This window comes from Bufo gargarizans, chromosome 8, assembly GCF_014858855.1.
Source record: "Bufo gargarizans isolate SCDJY-AF-19 chromosome 8, ASM1485885v1, whole genome shotgun sequence".
NCBI classification, from domain to species: Eukaryota; Metazoa; Chordata; class Amphibia; order Anura; family Bufonidae; genus Bufo; species Bufo gargarizans.
Window position 1 is genome coordinate 98,235,843 of NC_058087.1, and position 24,902 is coordinate 98,260,744.

Below are 24,902 nucleotides of genomic sequence, written 5' to 3' on the forward strand. Positions count from 1 at the left end.
GTGGGCAAATGCCTTTTTGATCGCTTGCTGTTCTACTTTTTGTGATGTAAGGTGACAAAAAATGGTTTATTTAGCACAGTTTTTTTATTTTTTACGGTGTTCATCTGAGGGGTTAGGTCATGTGATATGTTTATAGAGCCGGTCGATGCGGACGCGGCGATACCTAATATGTATTTTTTATTTAATTTTTTTAACTTTATTTGGGGAAAAATATGTTTTCCACTTCACCACCATGACGGCCCAGAGAGATTGACCCCTGACCTCTGTAGGGGCAGGAACAGAGATAGGTTTAAAAGGACCCCTCCCACCACCATTCACCAGTGTGTTCCTGCCCCTATAGTGGCCAGGACAGAGTAAAGTCCTCTCTGGCTTCCAGGGAGGTGAAGTGGACCTCGTTTATTATTTTCTAGTACCTGGGTGACCGCATCGGTGGTGCTCTTGCCTCCCTTGTGGCTCCTTTTCACCCAGGGATGCGTCCCCTGCTCTCCGGCGGACTCGTTCTCAAGCTGACAGGGGACGCCGGGGTCACGCTCCCTTGTGAGGGAAGCCTGCCCTGAGAATGCCGCGGGTCGCCTACCTCTCGGAGGTAGCCGACCGGAAAGACGCTCGCGGCCGTCGCGCGCGTCTGACGTCACTTCCGGGCCGCAGGCCGGAACCCGGAAGTAGATGGTTTTTCATAAAAAGGACGCTAACAGCTTTCCCGCTGCGCTATCTGCATCGCTCTCCTACCAGAGATGTCGGACCAGGAGAAGGAGACACAGCAGAAGGAGCAGACCGCTCCAGAGCGCCCTAGCGTGAGTAGCCCACCTGGGCACGGCGGCTTATTAGTTGGCTACAGGGGGAGGTTGTGCCTTAGAGAGTAACCACTGTCCCCTCCCCCTGGTGGTGTCTGCTGGTATACTGCATTTAATTTTGCTCCTATACCAGATTGACATTAATTAAATGGGCTGCCTCTCTCTCTCTCTCTCGCTAGGCCAAACTTACTTTAAAAAAAGTTAAGAAGACCGCCAGATGCATCCAGTGTACCGTCAGGCTTCCTGAGGATTACACAAAAAAACTGTGCAAGGATTGCATCACTAAGATAGTGAGAGATGAACAGCCCTCAATCATGCAGGAGTTCAGATCCATGATCCAGGAGGAGGTTAAATCTTCTTTGGCCTCCCTCCGTGAGGATACCAGGGAGATCCGCCCACCGAAAAGACCCAGGGGGGCAGACATCCCCTCTGACTCCGAGGATTTAGAGGAGGATGCATCATCCTCTAAAAAAGAGGAAGACGATCACCTATCTGAGGGCGAGATCATTGAGGACTCCAGAAAATTTTTCTTCACTCCCAGTGAGATGAGCGACCTTCTAAAGGCGGTCAGGGATACCATGGGGGTAGAAGATGTTCAGCAACCCCATACAGTTCAGGAGGAAATGTTTGGGGGATTGAGGGTCAAACGCTCCAGAGTATTCCCCATAAACGAAAATATTAAGGAGATGGTGATGGATGAATGGGCCCATCCAGAAAAGAAGCTGGGTATATCCAAAGAATTCAGGAATCGCCTTGCATTTGACCCTTCAGACTCAAAAATTTTTGACGAAGTCCCTAGAATCGATGTACAGGTGGCCAAGGTCAACAAGAGAACCTCACTTCCATTTGAGGATTCCTGTCAGCTAAAGGACACGATGGAAAGAAAGGCCGACAGCTTATTAAAAAGGTCCTGGGAGGCGGCTATGTTTAGTGTTAAGACAAACATAGCCGCTACTTCAGTCGCTAGGTCTATGTACCTATGGCTGAATGAATTAGAGGATCATCTAAGCAGCAAAACGCCTAGGGAACAGATATTAGATTCCATTCCCTTGCTAAAATCTGCTACAGGTTTTCTTGCGGACGCCTCTGCAGAGACAATTAGATTTTCGGCAAAGGATGCAGCCCTGTCCAACGCAGCCCGGAGGGCGCTTTGGATGAAATCTTGGTCAGGAGACATCCCTTCCAAGATGAAATTGTGTTCCATAGCCTTCTCGGGCGAATACGTGTTCGGCCCTGTACTGGACACGATCCTTGAAAAGGCTACGGATAAAAAGAGGGGTTTCCCTGAGGATAGGATCCCTAAAAAGAAACCTTCCTTTCGTGGTCAAAATACCCAAAGCAGTTCCTTTCGTGGTAAAGGAAAAACCGGACGTTGGAGTTACCCCAAAGGGGGGAGAGGTAGAGGGTTCTTGCTTAATCCCCAAAACAAGGGCGGTGAGAAACTGTGACGCCAGGATAGGGGGAAGACTATCCCTACATTTTGCTCAGTGGCAACAGACTTCTCCGAGCCTCTGGGTGCAAAATCTGGTCAAGTTTGGATACAAAATAGAACTATCTTCCCCCCCTCCGAACGTATTTCTGATTTCTCACCACCCTTCTCCTTTTCAGTACAGCCGGATCTGGAAGGAGGTCCAAAATCTTCTGGACCTAGGAGTAGTAATTCCAGTTCCCGAACTTCAACGAGGGCGGGGGTTCTACTCCAGCCTCTTCTTGGTAAAAAAGCCGGGGGGCGCCTTCCGCATGATCATAAATCTAAAGAGGCTAAACAAATTTGTGATCTACAAAAGGTTCAAGATGGAATCTTTAAATTCTACCATCCCCTTAATCCAAAAGGATGCGTCCCTCTGTACAATCGACCTGAAGGACGCATATTATCATGTTCCCATTCACTCCCAGTCTCAGAGGTTCCTGCGCTTTGCAGTAAGGGATCACGAGGGGTCTGTTCACCACTTCCAGTTCGTGGCTCTCCCCTTCGGGCTGGCCTCAGCCCCAAGGATTTTCACGAAACTGGTGGTAGAGATGGTCGCCTCCCTGAGACCTCAGGGGGTGACGGTGGTCCCTTATCTAGACGACTTTCTACTTATTTCAAACACGGTAGGTCAGTCTATAGCAGATCGAGAAATCTTCTGCTCCCTTCTGACATATTTAGGTTGGGTGATAAACCTAAAGAAATCCTCCCTAGTTCCGAATATCAGGGTAAAATTCCTAGGGGTTTTGCTGGATTCAGAAAAACAAACAACATTCCTTCCGGCAGAAAGAATCCAGGACCTACAGTCATCAATCAGAGCCTTCCTGAGACGTCGCTCCTTCTCGTTCAGAGAAACGATGAGCCTTTTAGGTCAGATGACAGCCTGCATTGTAGCAGTCCCATGGTGCCAAGCCCATTACAGAGCCCTTCAGTCCTGGCTTTTAAGGAAATGGGACAAAAATCTGACCTCGTTGGACAAAAAGATCCTGATCCCGGGCCACGTAAAGTCTTCAGTCCGGTGGTGGCTTCACACAAGAAATTTAGAAAAGGGCATGGTCTGGTTCAAGACCCCAGCAGTGCATATTCAGACCGATGCCAGCCTAAAAGGATGGGGCGCAAAAATTTACTCCGATCTGTACCAGGGAGACTGGCCTCCAAGGATTGCAGCCCAGTCCTCCAACTACAGGGAGCTCAGGGCAGTTTGGGAGACAATACGAACAGCTGCTCCAAAACTACAAAACCAACATATAAAGGTCTATTCAGACAATATAACGACCGTGTCCTACCTCAGGGGGGCACACGATCTCAGAAGCTGGAATGTCTATCCAGGAAAATCTTCCTCTGGGGGGAAAAAAACGTAAAATCAATATCGGCAGTTCATTTAAAAGGAAGCCTAAACTGTGCAGCAGACTTCCTCAGCAGGACTACCATAGACCAGGGAGAATGGGCCTTAAACGCCGAGATCTTCAGTTTGATTGTCCAGAGATGGGGTCTTCCAGTAATAGACCTATTCGCCACAAGGACAAACGCAAAGGTATCAACCTTTTGCTCCCTAAACCCAAGGGACGGGCCCCTAGCGATCGACGCCTTCTCCCTGCACTGGGACTGGGTCCTTGCATATGCCTTCCCTCCATTCCCATTAATCCCAAGGGTTCTCCAGAAGATCATCAGGGACAGAGCCAGAGTAATCCTGGTCACCCCGTACTGGCCCAAGAGGAGCTGGTTCTCGATACTAACCAAACTCTCTCCACAGGAAGCATTTATTCTCCCAAGGAGAAAGGATATCCTGATCCAGGGGCCGGTTCTCCATCCCCATCCGGAAATCTTCAGCCTCTCGGCCTGGATCCTGAGTCCAACCTCCTAAGGCAGAGAGGTCTCTCTGAGGGTGTTATATCTACCTTAAAGGCCAGCAGAAAGAAGGTGACTAACTCCATTTATTTCAAGATCTGGAAAAGATTCTGCACCTGGTCGGGCGACGAAGCCCCAGATCAAACCAGACCAAATATACAGAAGATTCTGGATTTCCTTCAGAAGGGACTAGAGTTAGGGTTAAGTCCTTCTACCCTGAGAGTCCAGGTCTCAGCACTTAGCGCCTACTTCGATTCCGAATTGGCCAGCCATAGATGGATCCAAAGATTCCTAAGGTCTGCAGCCAGACTAAGACCGTCCCTCAGATCGAGGATGCCTACCTGGGACTTAAACATCGTCCTTAGAGGACTCACAGGTCCACCCTATGAACCCATGGACGCAAGTTCCCTGAAGAATCTTTCTCATAAGGTGGCTTTTCTTATAGCCATAACATCAGCAAAAAGACTGAGTGAGATCCAGGCATTGTCAATAAGACAACCATATCTCAGGGTACAGGAGGACCGTATCACCTTGAGGCTAGACCCTACATTTTTGCCAAAGGTAGTAACAGACTTCCATAGGAACCAGGAGATCATTCTGCCCTCCTTCTGTGTAGATCCTAAAAATTCTGGTGAGGAACGTTTCCATACGCTAGACGTCAGACAAGCAGTACTAAAATACCTAGAGGTCACTAAGAACCTGAGGAAGGTGGACAACTTATTAGTGCTCTTCGGTGGTAAGAATAAAGGGAAGACAGCTTCCAGATCTACCATTGCCCGTTGGGTAAGACAGACTATTACAGACTGCTACAAGATCGAGGGCATCAGTTGTCCAGAGGTCATTCGGGCTCACTCCACAAGAGCGGTATCTGCCTCCTTCGCTGAAAGGGCAGGAGCTTCCTTAAATCAAATATGCCAGGCTGCTACCTGGTCTAATGTTAATACCTTCATTAAACATTATAGGCTCGACTTATCCAGGTCCTCCGACCTCGCATTTGGTCGCAAGGTCCTTCAGGCCGTTGCCCCACCCTAGTTCATATATAATCTGTTATGTCTCTCTGGGCCGTCATGGTGGTGAAGTGGAAAGCCGGAATTAGACTTACCGGTAATTCATTTTCCACGAATCCACCATGACGGCATGATATCCCGCCCTAAAAAAACAAAAAAAAAAAAAACAAAAAAAAAAACAAAAACCTTGGTATGAGGTAATACCAAAAAAAAAAAAAAAAAAAAACACAACACTTTGAGTTGTCTCACTTGTAAACTGGTGATTGTAGCACTATAATCTGGAACTCACTGGTGAATGGTGGTGGGAGGGGTCCTTTTAAACCTATCTCTGTTCCTGCCCCTACAGAGGTCAGGGGTCAATCTCTCTGGGCCGTCATGGTGGATTCGTGGAAAATGAATTACCGGTAAGTCTAATTCCGGCTTTTGTTTATTTTTACTTGAAACTTTTAATTTTGGGGGGAAAAACTTTATTTTTTCAACTTTTTTTCACTTTATTTTTTGTCCCACTTTGGGACTTGAACTTTGGGGGGTACATTCCTTTACAATGCATTCCAATACTTCTATTTTGGAATGCATTGCCTGTATGAGTAATACTGTGTGTATTACTCATACAGCTTCCGGGGCCTGTGAGATCCAGGGGGCTGGATCTCACAGGCTCTTCAACGGAAGGCAGTGCGCTGCCTTCCATGCCATGGGGTCCTCCCCACAGCCGCATGGGGACCCTATGACGCCGCCGCAACCGCAGGTAAAGCCCCAATCCGCAGGTCTGAATTGACCTACGGTTTGCGGCGATCGCCCCCCCCCCCCCCAGGCGTTGTGACAGGATGCCTGCTGAATGATTTCAGCGGGCATCCTGTTCTGATTAACCCCCGCCGCAGTCGCGGTTTAATCCCATGACGTACCGGTACGTCATGCGTCCCTAAGGGGTTAAGGACCAGTTCAGGTCGGAAGTCACTTTCTGAGGCATACATAATAGAAACCACCCAAAACTGACCCCATTCTAGAAACGACACCCTTCAAGGTATTAAAAACTGATTTTACAAACGTTGTTAACCCTCTAGGTGTTCCACAAGAATTAATTGAAAATGGATATGAAATTTCAGAATTCTTCGGCAGATTTTCCATTTTAATCATTTTCTTTCTGCCAACAAAGCCAGGATTAAAGAAGCTTTCTCCTTTCGGACAATGGGGGCATATCGCTAGGATATTCCCCCACCGCTGGGACCCACACCTATATCGAGACCGGAACCCCTAAAGTTAAGGAGAGCGCACTGCGCATGCGCAGCCGCTCTCCATTCATTTCTATGGGGCTGCCAAAAATAGCCGAGCGCTGGCTCATCTACTACAGTCTGCCTCATAGAAATGAATGGGAGCATGGGCCGCGCATGCACGGCACGCTCCCATTCACTTCTATGGGAGAGGCGAGGATTAGCGCTTGGTGGATGGACCCTGGGAAATCTGGGGTCCTCCAGCCACAGCTCTCCCTGCTCCGTTCTCGCTATAGGTGTGGGTCCCAATGGTGGGACCCGCACCTATCAGACAATGGGGGCATATACTAGCGATATGCCCCCATTGTCTAAGATGGGAATACCCCTTTAATAGCCAAACTAAACTCAATATTTATTGCCCTGATTCTGTAGTTTACAGAAACACCCCATATGTGTTTAAAAACTGCTGTATGGCCACATGACAGGGGCGCAGAAAGAAAGGAACGCTATATGTTTTTTGGAGGACAGATTTCACGGGGATAATTTTAACTTGCCATGTAACATTTGAAGACCCCCTGAGTACAAACTACAAAAAAGTTACCCCATTTTGGAAACTACAGGATATTGTGGCAGTTGTGTTGGTACTATTTTTAAGGGTACAGATGATTTTTTGGTTGCGCTATATTAGTTTTTGTGAGGCAAGGTGACAAAAAAATATCTGTTTTGCCACTGTTTTTATTTTGTTATTTACAACGTTCATCTGTCATGTTAGATCATGAGCTATTTTTATAGAGCAGGTTGTTACGGATGCGACAATACAAAATATGACAAAACTTTTTTTGGTTTTGTTTCAGTTTTACATAATAAAGCATTTTTGAGACTTTTTTTATCTTAATTTTTTTTTACGATGTTCACCTGAGGGGTTAAATCATGTGATATTTTTAAACCATGTGATACGGACACGATGATACCTAATATGTATACTTTTTATTTATTTATTTTAGTTTTATACACGAATATCATTTTTTTAAACAAAAAATAAACAAATCATGTTTTATTGTCACCATAGTCTAAGAGCCATATTTTTTATCTATTTTTTTAAAAAAAAAATTTTTTTATGGTGTTCACCTGAGGGGTATTTTCATAGAGCAGGTTTTTACGGACACGGCGATACCTAATATGTATACTTTTTTATTTTTTTTTACATATAACACAATAAAAGCATTTTTTTAAACAAAAAAAAAAATCATATTTTAGTGTCTCCATAATCTGAGAGCCATGGTCTTATTTTTTGGGCGATTGTCCTATGTAGGGGCTCATTTTTTTTTTTATTTTTTTTTGCTTGGTGTTACATTTTTTGTGATCGGACGGGGTGGATCATTTGATATATTTATAGAGCCGGTTGTTACGGACATGGTGATACCTAATATGTGCTGATTTTCTTTTATTTTTTATTTTTATTGTTTTTTTACTTGAAACTTTATTAATTTTTTTTCAAATACCTTACTTTTTTTTTTTTTTTTTTTTTTTTTTTACTTTATTTCTGCTCCACTCTGGGACTTCAACTTTTGGGGGTCTGATCCCTCCTGCAATACATTACAATACATCTGTATTGTAATCCATTGCCTGTTTGTGTAGTACAGTGAGTAGTACACAAACAGGTTGCCTAGGAGACCCAGCCTGAGGCTGTCCCTCCAGCACCCGTAGAAGGCAGGTCCCGATGCCATGCTGGGCATTGGGCAGCCTCTGCACGGCATCGGGCTGTCTTGTCACACATCGGGTCCCCGCCACAGCAGCGCGGGGACTGAATTTGCTGCTTCACCCGTCAGCATAGACCGTTGCATAGAATGGGTAATCCGCAGGCATTGCTGTAAACAGCAATGCCGGTGGATACAGCAGGGACTGCTGGACCCCTGCCGTGATTGGGTGCGCATTCTGTCAATGCATCCCCCGCCCTACATTAAAGGGTTTTTCCAAGATTTTGATACTGATGACCAATCCTCTGGTCCCCCAGAGGATAGGTCATAGTATCAAAATCCCAGAAAACCCCTTTAAGTTTGTGGGTGTAATGTGAATTTTTCTTTAAATTAAAGGGGTATGAATACTTTATACTTTTCAAGGCACTGTAGTTATCTTGTTTTGTTTTTGGGGCAAGTTGGCTCTATTTTAATTTTATATTATAAATTTTATATCCATTACTTATGTTTGCTATTGTGGGAGGTTTATAGAGGGCACAAACCTGGTATAGTTTCCTCTACCTCAATAAAAAAAAAAAAAAAAGTAATATGATAGTATGTGGGAAAACAGCTACCTCCTCCTGTGGATGATATGGCAATTTATAAATGATTACTGTAGGTGCTTAATATGGATTTATTAGAAAAAATGCCCAACTTTTCAACTATTGTCAATTGTGAAGCTAAGTGAGGAATGTTTAAAATTGAGGGTTAAAAAAAACTGCGTGTAATAAAATAAAACAAATCTCCCACCAGTGACCTAGCAGTCCTCGTTGTGGCCAGTGATTGGCTGCTGATCCTGTGCCTACAGTACATGACTAGTGTTGAGCGAACTTGTGTTTTAAGTTCGGCCTCTAAAGTTCGGGTTATCGAAGAATCGCGTTATGGATTCCGCTACCCCACGGACCATAACGGAATTTAGAATCCATAGCGCGATTCTTCGATAACCCGAACTTTCGAGGCCAAACTTAAAACACAAGTTCGCTCAACACTTTAGATGAGCCCACCCAGGATGTTAACCACCTCAGCCCCCCTAGCTGAAACACCCTTAATGACCAGACCACTTTTTACACTTCTGCACTACACTACTTTCACCGTTTATTGCTCGGTCATGCAACTTAACACCCAAATAAATTTTACCTCCTTTTCTTCTCACTAATAGAGCTTTCATTTGGTGATATTTCTTTGCTGCTGACATTTTTACTTTTTTTGTTATTAATCGAAATTTAACCATTTTTTTTTGCAAAAAAATGAAATTTTTCACTTTCAGTTGTAAAATTCTTTTAAAAAAAACCCGACATCCATATATACATTTTTCGCAAAATTTATTGTTCTACATGTCTTTGATTAAAAAAAAAATGTTTGGGTAAAAAAAATGGTTTGGGTAAAAGTTATAGCGTTTACAAACTATGGTACAAAAATGTGAATTTCCGCTTTTTGAAGCAGCTCTGAATTTCTGAACACCTGTCATGTTTCCTGAGGTTCTACAATGCCCAGACAGTAGAAAAACCCCACAAATGACCCCATTTCGGAAAGTAGACACCCTAAGGTATTCCCTGATGGGCATAGTGAGTTCATAGAACTTTTTATTTTTTGTCACAAGTTAGCGGAAAATGTCACGTGGGGTAGTTATACTGCCCTGGCATTTTAGGGGCCCAAATGCTTGAGACCAAAATTTCAATCTTTCATGGACTCAATATGCCCCTCAGCGAATACCTTGGGGTGTCTTCTTTCCAAAATGGTGTTATTTGTGGGGTGTTTGTACTGCCCTGGCATTTGAGGGTCTCCGCAATCATTACATGTATGGCCAGCATTAGGAGTTTCTGCTATTCTCCTTATATTGAGCATACATGTAATGAGATTTTTTTTTTCCGTTCAGCCTCTGGGCTGAAAGAAAAAATGAACTGCACAGATTTCTTCATTCGCATCGATCAATGTGGATGAAAAAATCTCTGCCAAAAAAAAAGGAGGGGAAAGGCGTCTGCCAGGACATAGGAGCTCCGCCCAACATCCATACCCACTTAGCTCGTATGCCCTGGCAAACCTGATTTCTCGATTCACATCAATCGATGTGGATGAATAAATCATTGCCGGAATTTATATATATATATATATATATATATATATATATATATATATATATATATATATATATATATATATATATATATACATATACACACACACACACACACAGTGTTTGCCAAAGCATATGAACACCGCCGCCTCCTCGGCAAACGTATCTTTTACTGCAGAGGAGAAATCTCGTCTTGCAGCGCCGCATACACCGACTTTTGTGTAATCTGACAGCAGCGCAATGCTTCTGTCAGAATGCACATCAGTGCTGCAGCTAGTCGATCGGTTGGTCTACCAACAAAGAAAAACAAAAAAAAACAGGCCGCAACACAATAAATTTTATTAACTTTATAATAACTTTTGAACAGAACATATAAACTTTATTTAACTTTTGAAACTGAACGTTAACTTTTTTGCTTGCTGGTGTTTTTTTTTTTACCTTTATAGGACAAACCTCTCCTTCCCCATGGGACAATGTGCAAAGCGCAAATCGACTAAAGATTTGGCGAAGAGCGTTATGCACTTTGTCCCAGGTGAAATGAGAGGTTTGCAGCAGCTGTGTGTGAGCCGTGTGAGCCCTGTGTGCCTGTCCTGTGAGATGTGATCCCTATGCTAAGTGTACCTGTGTGTGGTACTTCCAGAAACACTCTCCAAAGCATAGGGCAGGGTGGTCAGGGCAGTCAGGACAGAAATAGCGGGTGTCACGCCTTATTCCACTCCTGCTACAGACACAACATCTTTTTCGGGGTGACGGTTGGGTTGAGGTACCGGAAACGACACTGAGGAAATGTCGCTCGTGTAGACGGCTAACTACACTGGTGGATGGGGCCACGGAACCTCCTGGATACAGGAGGTTCTCGATTGATCTCTTCCTGAAATTTGAGGAAGGATCCTGTTCTCCCAGCCTTACTGTAGAGAACAAAACTATTATATGCAGCCAATTGAATTAAATATACAGACACCTTCTTATACCAGCGTCTGGTGCGTCGGGAAACTAAATACGGAGACAACATCTGGTCATTGAAGTCCACCCCTCCCATGAGCAAATTATAGTCGTGGACACAGAGGGGCTTTTCAATGACACTGGTTGCTTGCTCAATTTTGATTGTCGTGTCTGCGTGAATGGAGGAGAGCATGTAAACGTCACGCTTGTCTCTCCATTTCACCACGAGCAGTTCGCGCGGCGCCACAGCAGCCAATCTGTTCTAGGAACAAATGCCTGAAGAGGGCCACACTTGTGTAGAAATTGTCCACATAAAGACGGTACCCCTTGCCAAATAAGGGTGACACCAAGTCCCAGACTGTCTTCCCACTGCTCCCCAGGTAGTCAGGGCAACCGACCGGCTCCAGGGTCTGATCTTTTCCCTCATAGATCCGAAATTTGTGGGTATAGCCTGTGGCCCTTTCACAGAGCTTATTCAATTTGACCCCATACCGGGCGCGCTTGCTTGGGATGTATTGTTTGAAGCCAAGGCGCCCGGTAAAATGTATTAGGGACTTGTCTACGCAGATGTTTTGCTCAGGGGTATACAAATCTGCAAATTTCTGGTTGAAGTGGTCTATGAGGGGCCGAATTTTGTGGAGCTGGTTAAAAGCTGGGTGGCCTCTGGGACGGGAGGTGGTGTTATCGCTAAAGTGCAGGAAACGCAGGATGGCCTCAAATCGTGCCCTGGACATAGCAGCAGAGAACATGGGCATGTGATGAATTGGGTTCGTGGACCAATATGACCGCAATTCATGCTTTTTGGTTACACCCATGTTGAGGAGAAGGCCCAGAAATTTTTTTAATTTGGAAACTTGGACCGGTTTCCACCGAACTCCAGACTGGGCGGTGAAAGGGGGAACTAATGGTGCAGCTGAAGTTGGGGACTGCCAATCAGGATTTGCCAGCACCTCAGGGATTCTAGGGGGTCTACGGGCCTGTCTGTGCGGTGGCTGCGACGGGGTAACTACTGCACGTGCCACCGTATCAGCTTCAACTGCCCTTCTGGTGCTCGCCACTTCACCATGTTGTACGGCAGTACTGGTACTAAGTCCAGGATGGGCTGCGCTACTGGTGTATGCCTCACCACGTAATCCGACAGCGCCAGCCCCACTCTGCTGCCCTTGAAGCGGATCCTGCGCAACCTGTGGTCTAGCGACACGGGACTGGGTACGCCTGGTGGTATCAGGGACCTCAACCTCCTCGTCCGAACTTTGGGTCAGACTACCACTGCTTTCTACAGGTTCATATTCTGACCCACTAGATTCATCAGATGAGCGGTCCCATTCCTCATCTGACTGGGTCAGAAGCCTGTAGGCCTCTTCTGAAGAATTCCCCCTGTTTGACATTTGGGCAACTAAATTTAGGGGTATTCTCTGAGACTACCCAAGAAAAAAAGCAAGCCTGTCTTACAAATGGGAGGCTAGCGAAGTACCGGAGGCCGCTGCGGTTGATAAAAAATATCAAAACTGATTTTTTCTTTTTTTTTTTTTTTTTTCTTTTTCGCCGCAGCGCGTGTAAAGTGATTATGCAGTGATCAAAAAATAATAATTTTTTGTCACTGCAGCGGGGCTGGCGTGGGTGAACGCACGTGTGGGCGACCGATCAGGCCTGATCGGGCAAACACTGCGTTTTGGGTGGAGGACGAACTAAGGTGACACTAATACTATTATAGTGTAAAGAAGAGGACCGGCACTCGCAAGTAGAATTTTCGCTGCTGTGGTTTATTCAGTCACTTATAAACACATAGTGACGCGTTTCAGCACATAGATAGTGCTTTCATCAGACCATACAATACACTCCTATCATTGTGTCTTCTATACATTCAAATATGTAAAGGAACTGACGTCATGAGATGTAAGGCTCCTCCCACATGGAGGCCGATACAGGTTCAGTTGTGTGCATACCATAGACCAGGCATGTCCAAACTGCGGCCCTCCAGCTGTTGCAAAACTACAACTTCCAGCATGCCATAATAGCTGTAATCTGTCCAGGCATGCTGGGAGTTGTAGTTTTTCAACAGCTGGAGGGCCGCAGTTTGGACATGCCTGCCATAGACCATGGGAGTCAATGTAAAGCGGTGGAAAAATTAAAGTCCGCTGAAAATCAAACATAAATCAAAGTATAAGCATTATGCATATTGTGCAAACGTGATCAAGCATTAGATAAAGCCAGAAATATTGTAATCCCTGTTGAGGCCTCTTGGTTCCACCGTTTGTAATCGGTGGATCCAGTATGCCTCTCTCTTTAAGAGCATTTTATTCCTATCGCCACCGCGGCGGGGTAATGGTACATTTTCGATCACTTGAAATCGCAGTTGGGATATTGCATGTCTTTTCTAGTGAAAATGGTGCGGTAAAGGAAGCAATAGATTCTCGGTGCGAATGGTGGATTTGTGTTTGCTTAATCTATCTTTGATGCGCATGGAGGTTTCACCCACATAGAGCAAACCACAGGGACATTTGAGGATGTATATGACATATTTGCTGTCACATGTGAACATGCCCTTAATTGGGATCTGTTCACCGGAATGAGGATGTGTAAGATAGGCGCCTTTAATAACACTGGAGCAGTTATTACAGTTCAGGCATGGGAATGTGCCCTGACGTGCGGTGGTCAGTGTGGTTTGTCGCAGATTTGGTTTATTGGTGCTTATATCGGCTCGAATAATTTTATCACGGATGTTGTCTGATCTTTTAAAACACATCATTGGCGGAGTCTGAAATGCCTCTATCTGGGGGTATGATCTTGAAGCTACATGCCAGTGTTTATTGATGATGCCTCTAATTTTCTGTGTCCAAGGGTGATATTTCACCACTAGTGGGATGCGCGGTGGTTTGTTTGTTTTCTCTTCCTGAGGTAGATCGAGTTTTTTCTTTTGGGTTTCTAATAGATGTCTGGGATAGCCTCTCTTGAGGAATTTATTGGTCATCTCTTTCATCCTTGTTTTACAGATGTCAGGATCCGTGACGATCCTTTTTACACGTTGGTACTGTGAAAAGGGGATACCTTTTTTAATTGCTGGGGGGTGACTGCTTGTGAAGTTAAGCAAACTGTTACGATCCGTTTCTTTGGTGAATAGATCGGTGCACACCGTGCCATCGTCACTGTGTATTACCCACGTGTCCAGAAAATATATTTTCCGATGATCAAAGTGCATGGTGAACTGTAGTTCACTCCAAACGGAGTTAAGGTAGAGATTGAACTCCGTGAGGGATCGAACGTCGCCCCGCCATACACAAAACACGTCATCAATGAATCGACGCCAAAATGTACAGTGTTTCAAAAATAATGGATTAGACAAATTCACTCTCAAATGATGACATGTAGCTATTTGCATAAGGCGGCGCGACGTTCGATCCCATCGCGGTCCCGCGGCACTGTTGGAAAAACGTATCTTGAAATAAAAAATACATTTTTTCTAGTATGAATTTTAAAAGGGTCAGAAAAAATTCTTTTTGGGGTGCTGTGTGATGGCTGGTGTTAAGCAATCTAGACGCTGCTTCCAGGCCTTTATCATGCGTGATGGAGGTGTAGAGGCTGCATACATCAAAAGTGACGAGTATGCAGTCTCCATCCATTTTAAGGAGGCAGACCTCACTCAGAAAATGTCCTGTGTCGCGTATATAGGAAGGTGATTGTACAGTCAAAGGTGTGAGGATTTTCTCAAGAAAAATGGCAGGGGGGGGAGAGGATTGAGTCAGATGAGGCCACTATGGGGCGTCCAGGTGGTCTTATCATGGATTTGTGAATTTTAGGAACGGTGTAAAATACCGGTGTGATTGGATGCTGATTTATTAAAAATTTATCAAGTAGATGGTTCAGTGCATGTTTCTCTTCTGAAGTTAAATTGTATCTTATATGTAAATGACCCTGTCTACAATGTTGCAACAAAGTATTGACATCACGTTGAACTAAACTAGCAAAAGTTTCCACAGGGTGATATATTTTTGGTGGTGAAAAATGACTTTTTATTCTCAATGCAAATTGTTTCAGGGTTAGTTGATCAGAATGTTCCTCAGTACTGATGCGGTCATCAATAGTATCATTGTCATTTTTGCAAAAATGTGCTTTAAGGCGCAGATTGCGAAAAAAACGCTGAAGGTCTATATCTAAAGCAAAGGTGTCCAGGACATTTTCTGAGTGAGGTCTGCCTCCTTAAAATGGATGGAGACTGCATACTCGTCACTTTTGATGTATGCAGCCTCTACACCTCCATCACTCATGATAAAGGCCTGGAAGCAGCGTCTAGATTGCTTAACACCAGCCATCACACAGCACCCCAAAAATAATTTTTTCTGACCCTTTTAAAATTCATACTAGAAAAAAATTATTTTTTATTTCAAGATACGTTTTTCCAACAGTGCCGCGGGACCGCGATGGGATCGAACATCGCGCCGCCTTATGCAAATAGCTACATGTCATCATTTGAGAGTGAATTTGTCTAATCCATTATTTTTGAAACACTGTACATTTTGGCGTCGATTCATTGATGACGTGTTTTGTGTATGGCGAGGCGACGTTCGATCCCTCACAGAGTTCAATCTCTACCTTAACTCCGTTTGGAGTGAACTACAGTTCACCATGCACTTTGATCATCGGAAAATATATTTTCTGGACACGTGGGTAATACACAGTGACGATGGCACGGTGTGCACCGATCTATTCACCAAAGAAACGGATCGTAACAGTTTGCTTAACTTCACAAGCAGTCACCCCCCAGCAATTAAAAAACGTATCCCCTTTTCACAGTACCAACGTGTAAAAAGGATAGTCACGGATCCTGACATCTGTAAAACAAGGATGAAAGAGATGACCAATAAATTCCTCAAGGCTATCCCAGACATCTATTAGAAACCCAAAAGAAAAAACTCGATCTACCTCAGGAAGAGAAAACAAACAAACCACCGCGCATCCCACTAGTGGTGAAATATCACCCTTGGACACAGAAAATTAGAGGCATCATCAATAAACACTGGCATGTAGCTTCAAGATCATACCCCCAGATAGAGGCATTTCAGACTCCGCCAATGATGTGTTTTAAAAGATCAGACAACATCCGTGATAAAATTATTCGAGCCGATATAAGCACCAATAAACCAAATCTGCGACAAACCACACTGACCACCGCACGTCAGGGCACATTCCCATGCCTGAACTGTAATAACTGCTCCAGTGTTATTAAAGGCGCCTATCTTACACATCCTCATTCCGGTGAACAGATCCCAATTAAGGGCATGTTCACATGTGACAGCAAATATGTCATATACATCCTCAAATGTCCCTGTGGTTTGCTCTATGTGGGTGAAACCTCCATGCGCATCAAAGATAGATTAAGCAAACACAAATCCACCATCCGCACCGAGAATCTATTGCTTCCTTTACCGCACCATTTTCACTATGCAATATCCCAACTGCGATTTCAAGTGATCGAAAATGTACCATTACCCCGCCGCGGTGGCGATAGGAATAAAATGCTCTTAAAGAGAGAGGCATACTGGATCCACCGATTACAAACGGTGGAACCAAGAGGCCTCAACAGGGATTACAATATTTCTGGCTTTATCTAATGCTTGATCACGTTTGCACAATATGCATAATGCTTATACTTTGATTTATGTTTGATTTTCAGCGGACTTTAATTTTTCCACCGCTTTACATTGACTCCCATGGTCTATGGTATGCACACAACTGAACCTGTATCGGCCTCCATGTGGGAGGAGCCTTACATCTCATGACGTCAGTTCCTTTACATATTTGAATGTATAGAAGACACAATGATAGGAGTGTATTGTATGGTCTGATGAAAGCACTATCTATGTGCTGAAACGCGTCACTGTGTTTATAAGTGACTGAATAAACCACAGCAGCGAAAATTCTACTTGCGAGTGCCGGTCCTCTTCTTTACATTGTTTGCTGGGACGCCGACCTATTGACACGTGCACCGCAACCATCACAAAGCAGTGCCGACCCTTATCTTCAACATAATACTATTATAGATCTGACTGTGATCAATTTTGATCACTTCCAGATACTATAAAAGTACAAAAGCTGATAAGCGATACGCTAATCAGCGAATAAGTGAGTGCGGTTGGCTGGGCGCCAAACGATCGCTAAACTACCTAACCAAGGGGCCTAAACTATCCCTAAGGCTGGGTTCACACCTGAGCGTTTTACAGCGCGTTCCTACGCGCTGTAAAACGCACAACAGGCAAGAACCAATGATTCCCTATGGGAATGGTTCACACCTGGGCGTTTTACAGCGCGTACGATCGCGCTGTAAAACGCCCGACGCTCAAACAAGTACAGGAGCTTTTTTTGGCGCGTTTGACGCGCGTTTGGGCCATAGACTCTTTGGACAACACTGCTGTCAATCACCCAAACGCGCGTTTACTGTTACAAAAAACGCGCATAAAAACGCGCGACAAAAACGCGCGACTAAAACGCGCGTTTGAGAAACGCTCAGGTGTGAACCCAGCCTAAAACCTAACAGTCAATACCAGTGGGAAAAAAAAGTGACAGTTTACACTGATCACTTTTTTCCTTTCACTAGGTGATTGACAGGGGTGATCAAGGGGTTAATTGGGCTGCTGGGGGGTGATCTGGGGCTAAGGTGTAGTGTTTGGTGCTACTCACTGTGATGCCTGCTCCTCTGCTGAGACCAACCGACGAAAAGGACCAGCAGGGAAGCCATTTAACACATCATATTTACAAATATAAGGTGTTAGATGGCTTCTGATTTGAGATTTTAAAAATCGTTAGCTTGCCAGCAACGATCATTGGCTGGCAGGCTGGTGACGTGACCCCTCTCTAACTTTTGCCGGCCCGCCATGCGCAGGCTCGGCTAAGCACCGTGTTTCGCGAGTTGACGCGTATATGCGTGACTGTGCCTGGAGCTGCCACCTCCGGACCGTGATCCTGCGTTAGGCGGTCCGGAGGCGGTTAACAAAAGTGGGCAGGAACCACTTACACTCTGGAACAGTGGGTAATTTAAGAGGTGATTTCTGTGTGGGTGTGTTTCTTTTATTAAATTACATTTGCATTGAACTATCCTAAAAGATTTACAAAAGCAGTTTGTCATTAATGGTTTTCACACCCATATATAGCAATATCAAACTTTTACCAAATTTTTTTTTTGTATTTCTACCATGCGTATACGTTTACCACCATAATACATGTATTTGTCAAACTGCTATTTACTGTTTAAAATATTTTGTTAAATATATGAAAATGAATAACCACTTTCTTGTCAAAAGTTAAAGGGATTGTCCAGCATGTTCAAAGTGAAAGCCTATCCTCAGCATAGGCCATCACTAAAGGGTGTGTTAGACACCCCCATCCGGTAGACTGTTGTCGGGAGGGAAGCGTTCCTTCCTGGCAATCGCCTGCTAGCTAGTGGAGGAGACTGTTGCTATTACATGCAGCGATCTTATCCACAACATGGGGAGGAGTGATCATTGCTCATCCCCATGCTGTACAGTGGTTTGCCGGCGTCAGATCGTAATTAGAAAACACAATCTGCCGCCGGCAAATCCTAATCTTTCAACATGCTGAAAGATCTGGATTGCCCGATAAACGAGCATTTGCTTGTTCATCGGGCAATCGTCGGCAGTATCACACTGCAAGATGATTGCTAACGAACGTTTATATGAACACTCATTATCGATCATCAGGCAGAAAATCTGCCCATTTAATACACCCTTAACTGATCAGCATGTCTCCAAAAATCAGCTCCAGAACTACACAGCCCTGCCCACATTGTAGTGGACAGTGCTGTCACTGCAGCTCTGCTACCATTTCATTTTAACAGCACCATTACCAAAACTGAATTTTGAAATTCTCTCTCCATGCAGGGTTATAGAGTTCTCTCAATTTTGTGCTTTTTTTTTTTTTCCAGCTGTGACAGCGGAAGAGGTATCCCATGCAATGACAGAAGGGGAAGAAATCACAGCTGCTCCAACAAAGATCTCAAGTACAGAAAATGGTTCACCAGGACCTACACCAGAACATACTTGTGGAGAGGTGACTGCTGAGTCTGAAAGCGACTTACTAAACTTCAGCATGGAAGAAACAAAGTGAGTATTGTACTTGGGAAAGACCCTGTAGAGGGTTATAAAGTTACCATGGGTGCATGAATGTCACTTTTGTTTCACCATTACTTACTTGGAGTGCCGCAGATTTTATTTGGATGTCTTGGAACCTGGGGTCAAGGTTATGTATGTTGGCACACAACACTTTGGATTATTTTTAGCTTTTGAGTGCTATACGGTATATGCCATATTTTTCGCCCTATAAGATGCATTGGCCCATAAGACGCACCTAGGTTTTTGAGGAGGAAAAAAGGAAAAAAAAAATATTTTGAACCAAAAGGTGTGCTTTTAGTGGGGTTTGAACTAATGGTGTCTGTGGATGACACTATTATGGTGTCTGTGGATGACACTGTTATGGGGGGTCTGTGGATGACACTGTTATGGGGGGTCTGTGGATGACACTGTTATGGGGGGTCTGTGGAAGACGCACTGTTATGGGGGGGTCTGTGGAAGACGCACTGTTTTGGGGGGGTCTGTGGAAGACGCACTGTTATGGGGGGGGTCTGTGGAAGACGCACTGTTATGGGGGGGGTCTGTGGAAGACGCACTGTTATGGGGGGGGTCTGTGGAAGACGCACTGTTATGGGGGGGTCTTTGGAAGACGCACTGTTATGGGGGGGTCTGTGGAAGACGCACTGTTATGGGGGGGTCTGTGGAAGACGCACTGTTATGGGGGGGGTCTGTGGAAGATGCACTGTTATGGGGGGGTCTGTGGAAGACGCACTGTTATGGGGGGGTCTGTGGAAGACGCACTGTTATGGGGGGGTCTGTGGAAGACGCACTGTTATGGGGGGGTCTGTGGAAGACGCACTGTTATGGGGGGGTCTGTGGAAGACGCACTGTTATGGGGGGGTCTGTGGAAGACGCACTGTTATGGGGGGGTCTGTGGAAGACGCACTGTTATGGGGGGGTCTGTGGAAGACGCACTGTTATGGGGGGGTCTGTGGAAGACGCACTGTTATGGGGGGGTCTGTGGATTACGCACTGTTATGGGGGGGTCTGTGGATTACGCACTGTTATGGGGGGGTCTGTGGAAGACGCACTGTTATGGGGGGTCTGTGGAAGACGCACTGTTATGGGGGGGTCTGTGGAAGACGCACTGTTATGGGGGGGGTCTGTGGAAGACGCACTGTTATGGGGGGGGTCTGTGGAAGACGCACTGTTATGGGGGGGGTCTGTGGAAGACGCACTGTTATGGGGGGGGGGTCTGTGGAAGACGCACTGTTATGGGGGGGGTCTGTGGAAGACGCACTGTTATGGGGGGGGTCTGTGGAAGACGCACTGTTATGGGGGGGGTCTGTGGAAGACGCACTGTTATGGGGGGGGTCTGTGGAAGACGCACTGTTATGGGGGGGGGTCTGTGGAAGACGCACTGTTAAGGGGGGGTCTGTGGATGGCACGGCATCGTTATGGGGCCGTCTGGGGATGGCACGGCACCGCTATGGGGCCGTCTGGGACGGCATCTTGTTTTGTAATGGCAGAGGGCCCGTCACTCACTACGTCACGCGCCTGCGCCGCCTGCTTCATTCAGAGATGTATCAGTGTAAAATTGCAGCATTCGCCGAATAAGACGCAGTGCTATTTTCCCCCCACTTTTGTGCGTCTTATAGGGCAAAAAATACGAATATATATTTAGATATTATTTATTTTTAATACTTTTTTGGGTTATGTAGAATGTAAAATCTCGGATCTAGAACAACACATTCAGATGTGCATGGCTGTATATCGCACAACATGCAGTATGTCAGATATGGCAAATTGTCAAGTATTTACATGGCTGGCAAAACCAGTGTACCTGTGAGCATGGCTCAATGCTGTCCCATCCTAGTTTGTGGTTTGTGCGCCGTTTATTTGCACATTCATTGCTACCATGTTTCAATTGGGATACATTCACATAACTGTATTTTCTTTCTGACCCTGCTCCAAATTGTTTGTGAATCTGATACAGACCTGTTAATTTCAATGGGGCTCCAAAAGATGCTGACAACCATATGTCCATTCCGCAGCCTTGTGAAACAAATAGAACATGTCCTATTTTTGTCTGTTTGGGGACAAAAATAGGCATTTCTTACATAAGGCAGGATGTGCTGATCCACAGAATACGGAACTCACACAGACGGTATCTGTGTTTTGCGGACATGAAAACTGCTACAGTCATGTGAATGTAGCCATAGTCGACACATGGGTTGATCATGTTGTTGTGTTCACATCACCCAATTGGACGGCCTTTGGTTTGTCCTCCTTACTCAATCTATGAATAAGGTGTTGTGTATATTTTAACCCTTTCATGACCAAAGGTCATTGATGCCCCAGTGTCCAGGTGAAAATTTACAAATCTGACATGTCACTTTGTGGTAATAGCTTTGGAACACTTATTTATCCAAGCCATTCTGAGATTGTTTTCTCGTGACACATTGTACTTCATGACACATTGTACTTCATGACAGTTATAAATTTGAGTCAATATTTACCTTTTAGTTATGAAAAAAATCCCAAATTTACCCAAAATTTTGAAAAATAAAATTTTTTCAAAATTTCTATTTCGCTGCTTCTAAAACAAAGTGATACCTGATAAAATATTTATTACCTAACATTCCCCATATGTTTACTTTATGTTGGCATCATTTTGGAAATCTCATTTTATTTTTTTAGGACGTTAGAAGGCTTAGAAGTTTAGAAGCAATTCTTAAAATTTTTACGAAAATTTCCAAAACCCACTTTTTAAGGACCAGTTCAGGTCTGAAGTCACTTTGTGGGGCTTACATAGTGGATACCCCCCATAAATGACCCCATTGTAGAAACTACACCCCTCAAGTTACTCGAAACTGATTTTACAAACTTTGTTAACCTTTTAGGTGTTCCACAAGAATTAAAGGGAAAAAAAATTGGCAGATTTTTCATTTTATTCCATTTTTTTCTTTAACACATTGAGGGTTAACAGCCAAACCAAACTCTATTTATTACCCTGATTCAGCAGTTTACAGAAACACCCCACATGTGGTCGTAAACTGATGTAAGGGCACACGGCAGGGCGCAGAAGGAAAGGAGCGCCATATGGTTTTTGGAAGGCAGATTTTGCTGGACTGGTTTTTAGATGCCATGTGCCATTTAAAGCCCCCCTGATGTACCCTTACAGTAGAAACTCCCAAAAAGTGACCCCATTTTGGAAACTACAGGATAAGGTGGCAGTTTTATTGGTACTATTTTGGGGTACATATGATTTTTAATTTTCTCTATATTTTGTGTTTTTTGTGAGGCAAGGTAACAAAAAAATTGCTGTTTTTACAAGATTCATCTGACAGGGTAGATCATGTGCTATTTTTATAGAGCAGGTTGTTACGGACACAGTGATATCAAATATGTCTACTTTGTTTTTGTTTTTTGTTTCAGTTTTACATAATAAAGCATTTTTAAAAAATACATTTTTTGGTACCTTTTTGGGTACATATGATTTTTTTTGATCATTCATGATTACACTTTATGGGGCAAGGTGACCAAAAAATTGGCTGTTTTGGAACAGTTTTTATCTATTTATTTTTACAGCATTCATCTGAAGGGTTAGGTCATGTGACATTTTTATATAGCAGATTGTTACGGACGTGGCAATACCTAATATGTATACTTTTTCTTTATTTAAGTTTTACACAATAATAACATTTCTGAAACCCAAAAAATTATGTTTTAGTGTCTCCATAGTCTGAGAGCCATAGCTTTTTTTTTTTTTTTTTTTTTTTTTTCCGGGCGATTGTCTTAAATAGGGTATCATTTTTTGCGGGATGAGGTGACTGTTTGGTACTATTTTGGGGTGTATACGCCTTTTTGATCGCTTGTGATGTAAGGTGACAAAAATGACTTTTTTTTTGTTGTTATTTTTTATGGTGTTTATTGGACGGGGTCGATCATGTGATATATTTATACAGACGGTCGTTAGGGACCCGGTGATACCTAATATGTGTGTTTTCGTTTTTTTGCATGTTTTATAGGAAAAGGCAATTTTTTTTTTATTTAAATTTTATTTATTTATTTTTACTTTTATTATTTTCACAATTTTTTTTTTATTTTTTTTTAACAAGTCCCTCTTGGATCTTGAAGATCCAGTGGGGCTGATGGCTGTACTATACTTTGCAATGCTCTTGCATTGCAAAGTATAATACCAGATTTCCTGTAAGTGGCAACACCGGACGCCTTTGCAAAGCGGGGGCGCAGCAGCCCCTATGGTGGAGAGAGGGAGCCCCTCCCTCTATTAACCCCATGGATGCCGCGGCATCTAAGGGGTTACAGCAGAGTGTCAGCATAGAGCTGACACTCGCTGCTGATGGCAGCTCAAGTATGGAGCCGCCACCATCACACAGCAGGGGGACTGCGTCGGCGGCAAGGGGCACAAATGGGGCATGGCTGGAAACGGTGGGTATGGCCAGCATGGACGGGGCACAGATAGGGGCAGGATAAATGTATTGGGCGGGGAGGGGGCAGGGCACGATGCATGGACGAACCGTATCAGGGGCAGGCAGAGGCAGGGCCCACGGTGGTGAGGGGGGGGTTGGAGGCGCACAGGAAGGGGGCACAGATCGGGGGCACCAGGACACATTACCTGATTTCAGGCTCTGATCGGCAGAGTGCAGATCAGAGCCTGAAACCGGCATTTTAGCACTGTTGCGATCCGATTGGTTAGTCTGCACAGACTAACCAATCGGATCGATTGCCGGCAAGGGACCACTCTGATTGGTCCCTTGCCGGCATTACTGCACTGTATGCTGTCCGTGACAGCAGCAGGGCACGGGCAGAAGCTTTAATCCAAGCGCTTTGCAGTGCTTGGATTAAAGAGCTGGCTTGACATTTATACACGTGGTAGCTGCACGGGGCATCTGCAAATATCACGTATATAAACGGATTGCAGTCGTGAAGGGGTTAACTATGTAGTATTACAATTTAGATCTTTCCTCATAGATGGGCGCTGGATTGAAATGCAGGCTCCATTTCTGTTGACTACAGTTTGAAAGGGGTTGTCTAAACCGGGGAGAAAAGTATTCACTCTTCAATTATGTAACTCCAAAAGGTGGATTTTTGCTGTTGACATTCAGGCATAATTAAGTGTTGAAAGAGTTAGGCTACTTTCACACTGGCGTTCTGGCTTTCCGTTTGAGATCCGTTCAGGGCTCTCACAAGCGGTCCAAAATGGATCAGTTTTGCCCTAATGCATTCTGAATGGAAAAGGATCCGCTCAGAATGCATCCGTTTTGCCTTCATTCCATCTCCATTCCGCTATGGAGACGGACACCAAAACGCTGCTTGCAGCGGTTTGGCGTCCGTCTGACAAAACTGAGCGAAAATGTAAGTCAATGGGCACGGATGAGTTTTCTATGACACAATCTGGCACAATAGAAAACAGATCTGTCCTCCATTGACTTTCAATGGTGTTCAAGACTTGGCTATGTTAAAGATAATACAAACGGATCTGTTCTGAACGGATGCAGACGGTTGTATTATCTGAATGGATCAGTCTGTGCAGATCCATGACGGATCCGCATCTAACGCGAGTCTGAAAGTAGCCTTAGACTGAAATACAAGTATCTTATACAGTGATTTTATTTTTTTCATAAAAGGCATTTCAATATTTCCTATCGGGAGAACGACTCATCTATCTCGGGTTCCACGATCCTATAGTTAATATAATACTTTTACAATTTCTGCAGCTA

At 44.5% G+C, this 24,902-nt stretch overlaps 1 protein-coding gene across 2 annotated transcripts in view; it reads left to right on the plus strand.

The window, feature by feature from the left end:
• The window catches only part of CFAP410 (cilia and flagella associated protein 410), a 157,263-nt gene that overhangs the window by 114,963 nt on the left and 17,398 nt on the right, over positions 1-24,902 (plus strand). For both annotated transcript variants that reach the window (XM_044304267.1, XM_044304268.1), the window contains one exon: positions 19,014-19,191. In XM_044304267.1, coding sequence (XP_044160202.1) covers positions 19,014-19,191 — 178 coding nt within the window. The remainder of the gene's footprint in view (positions 1-19,013; positions 19,192-24,902) is intronic.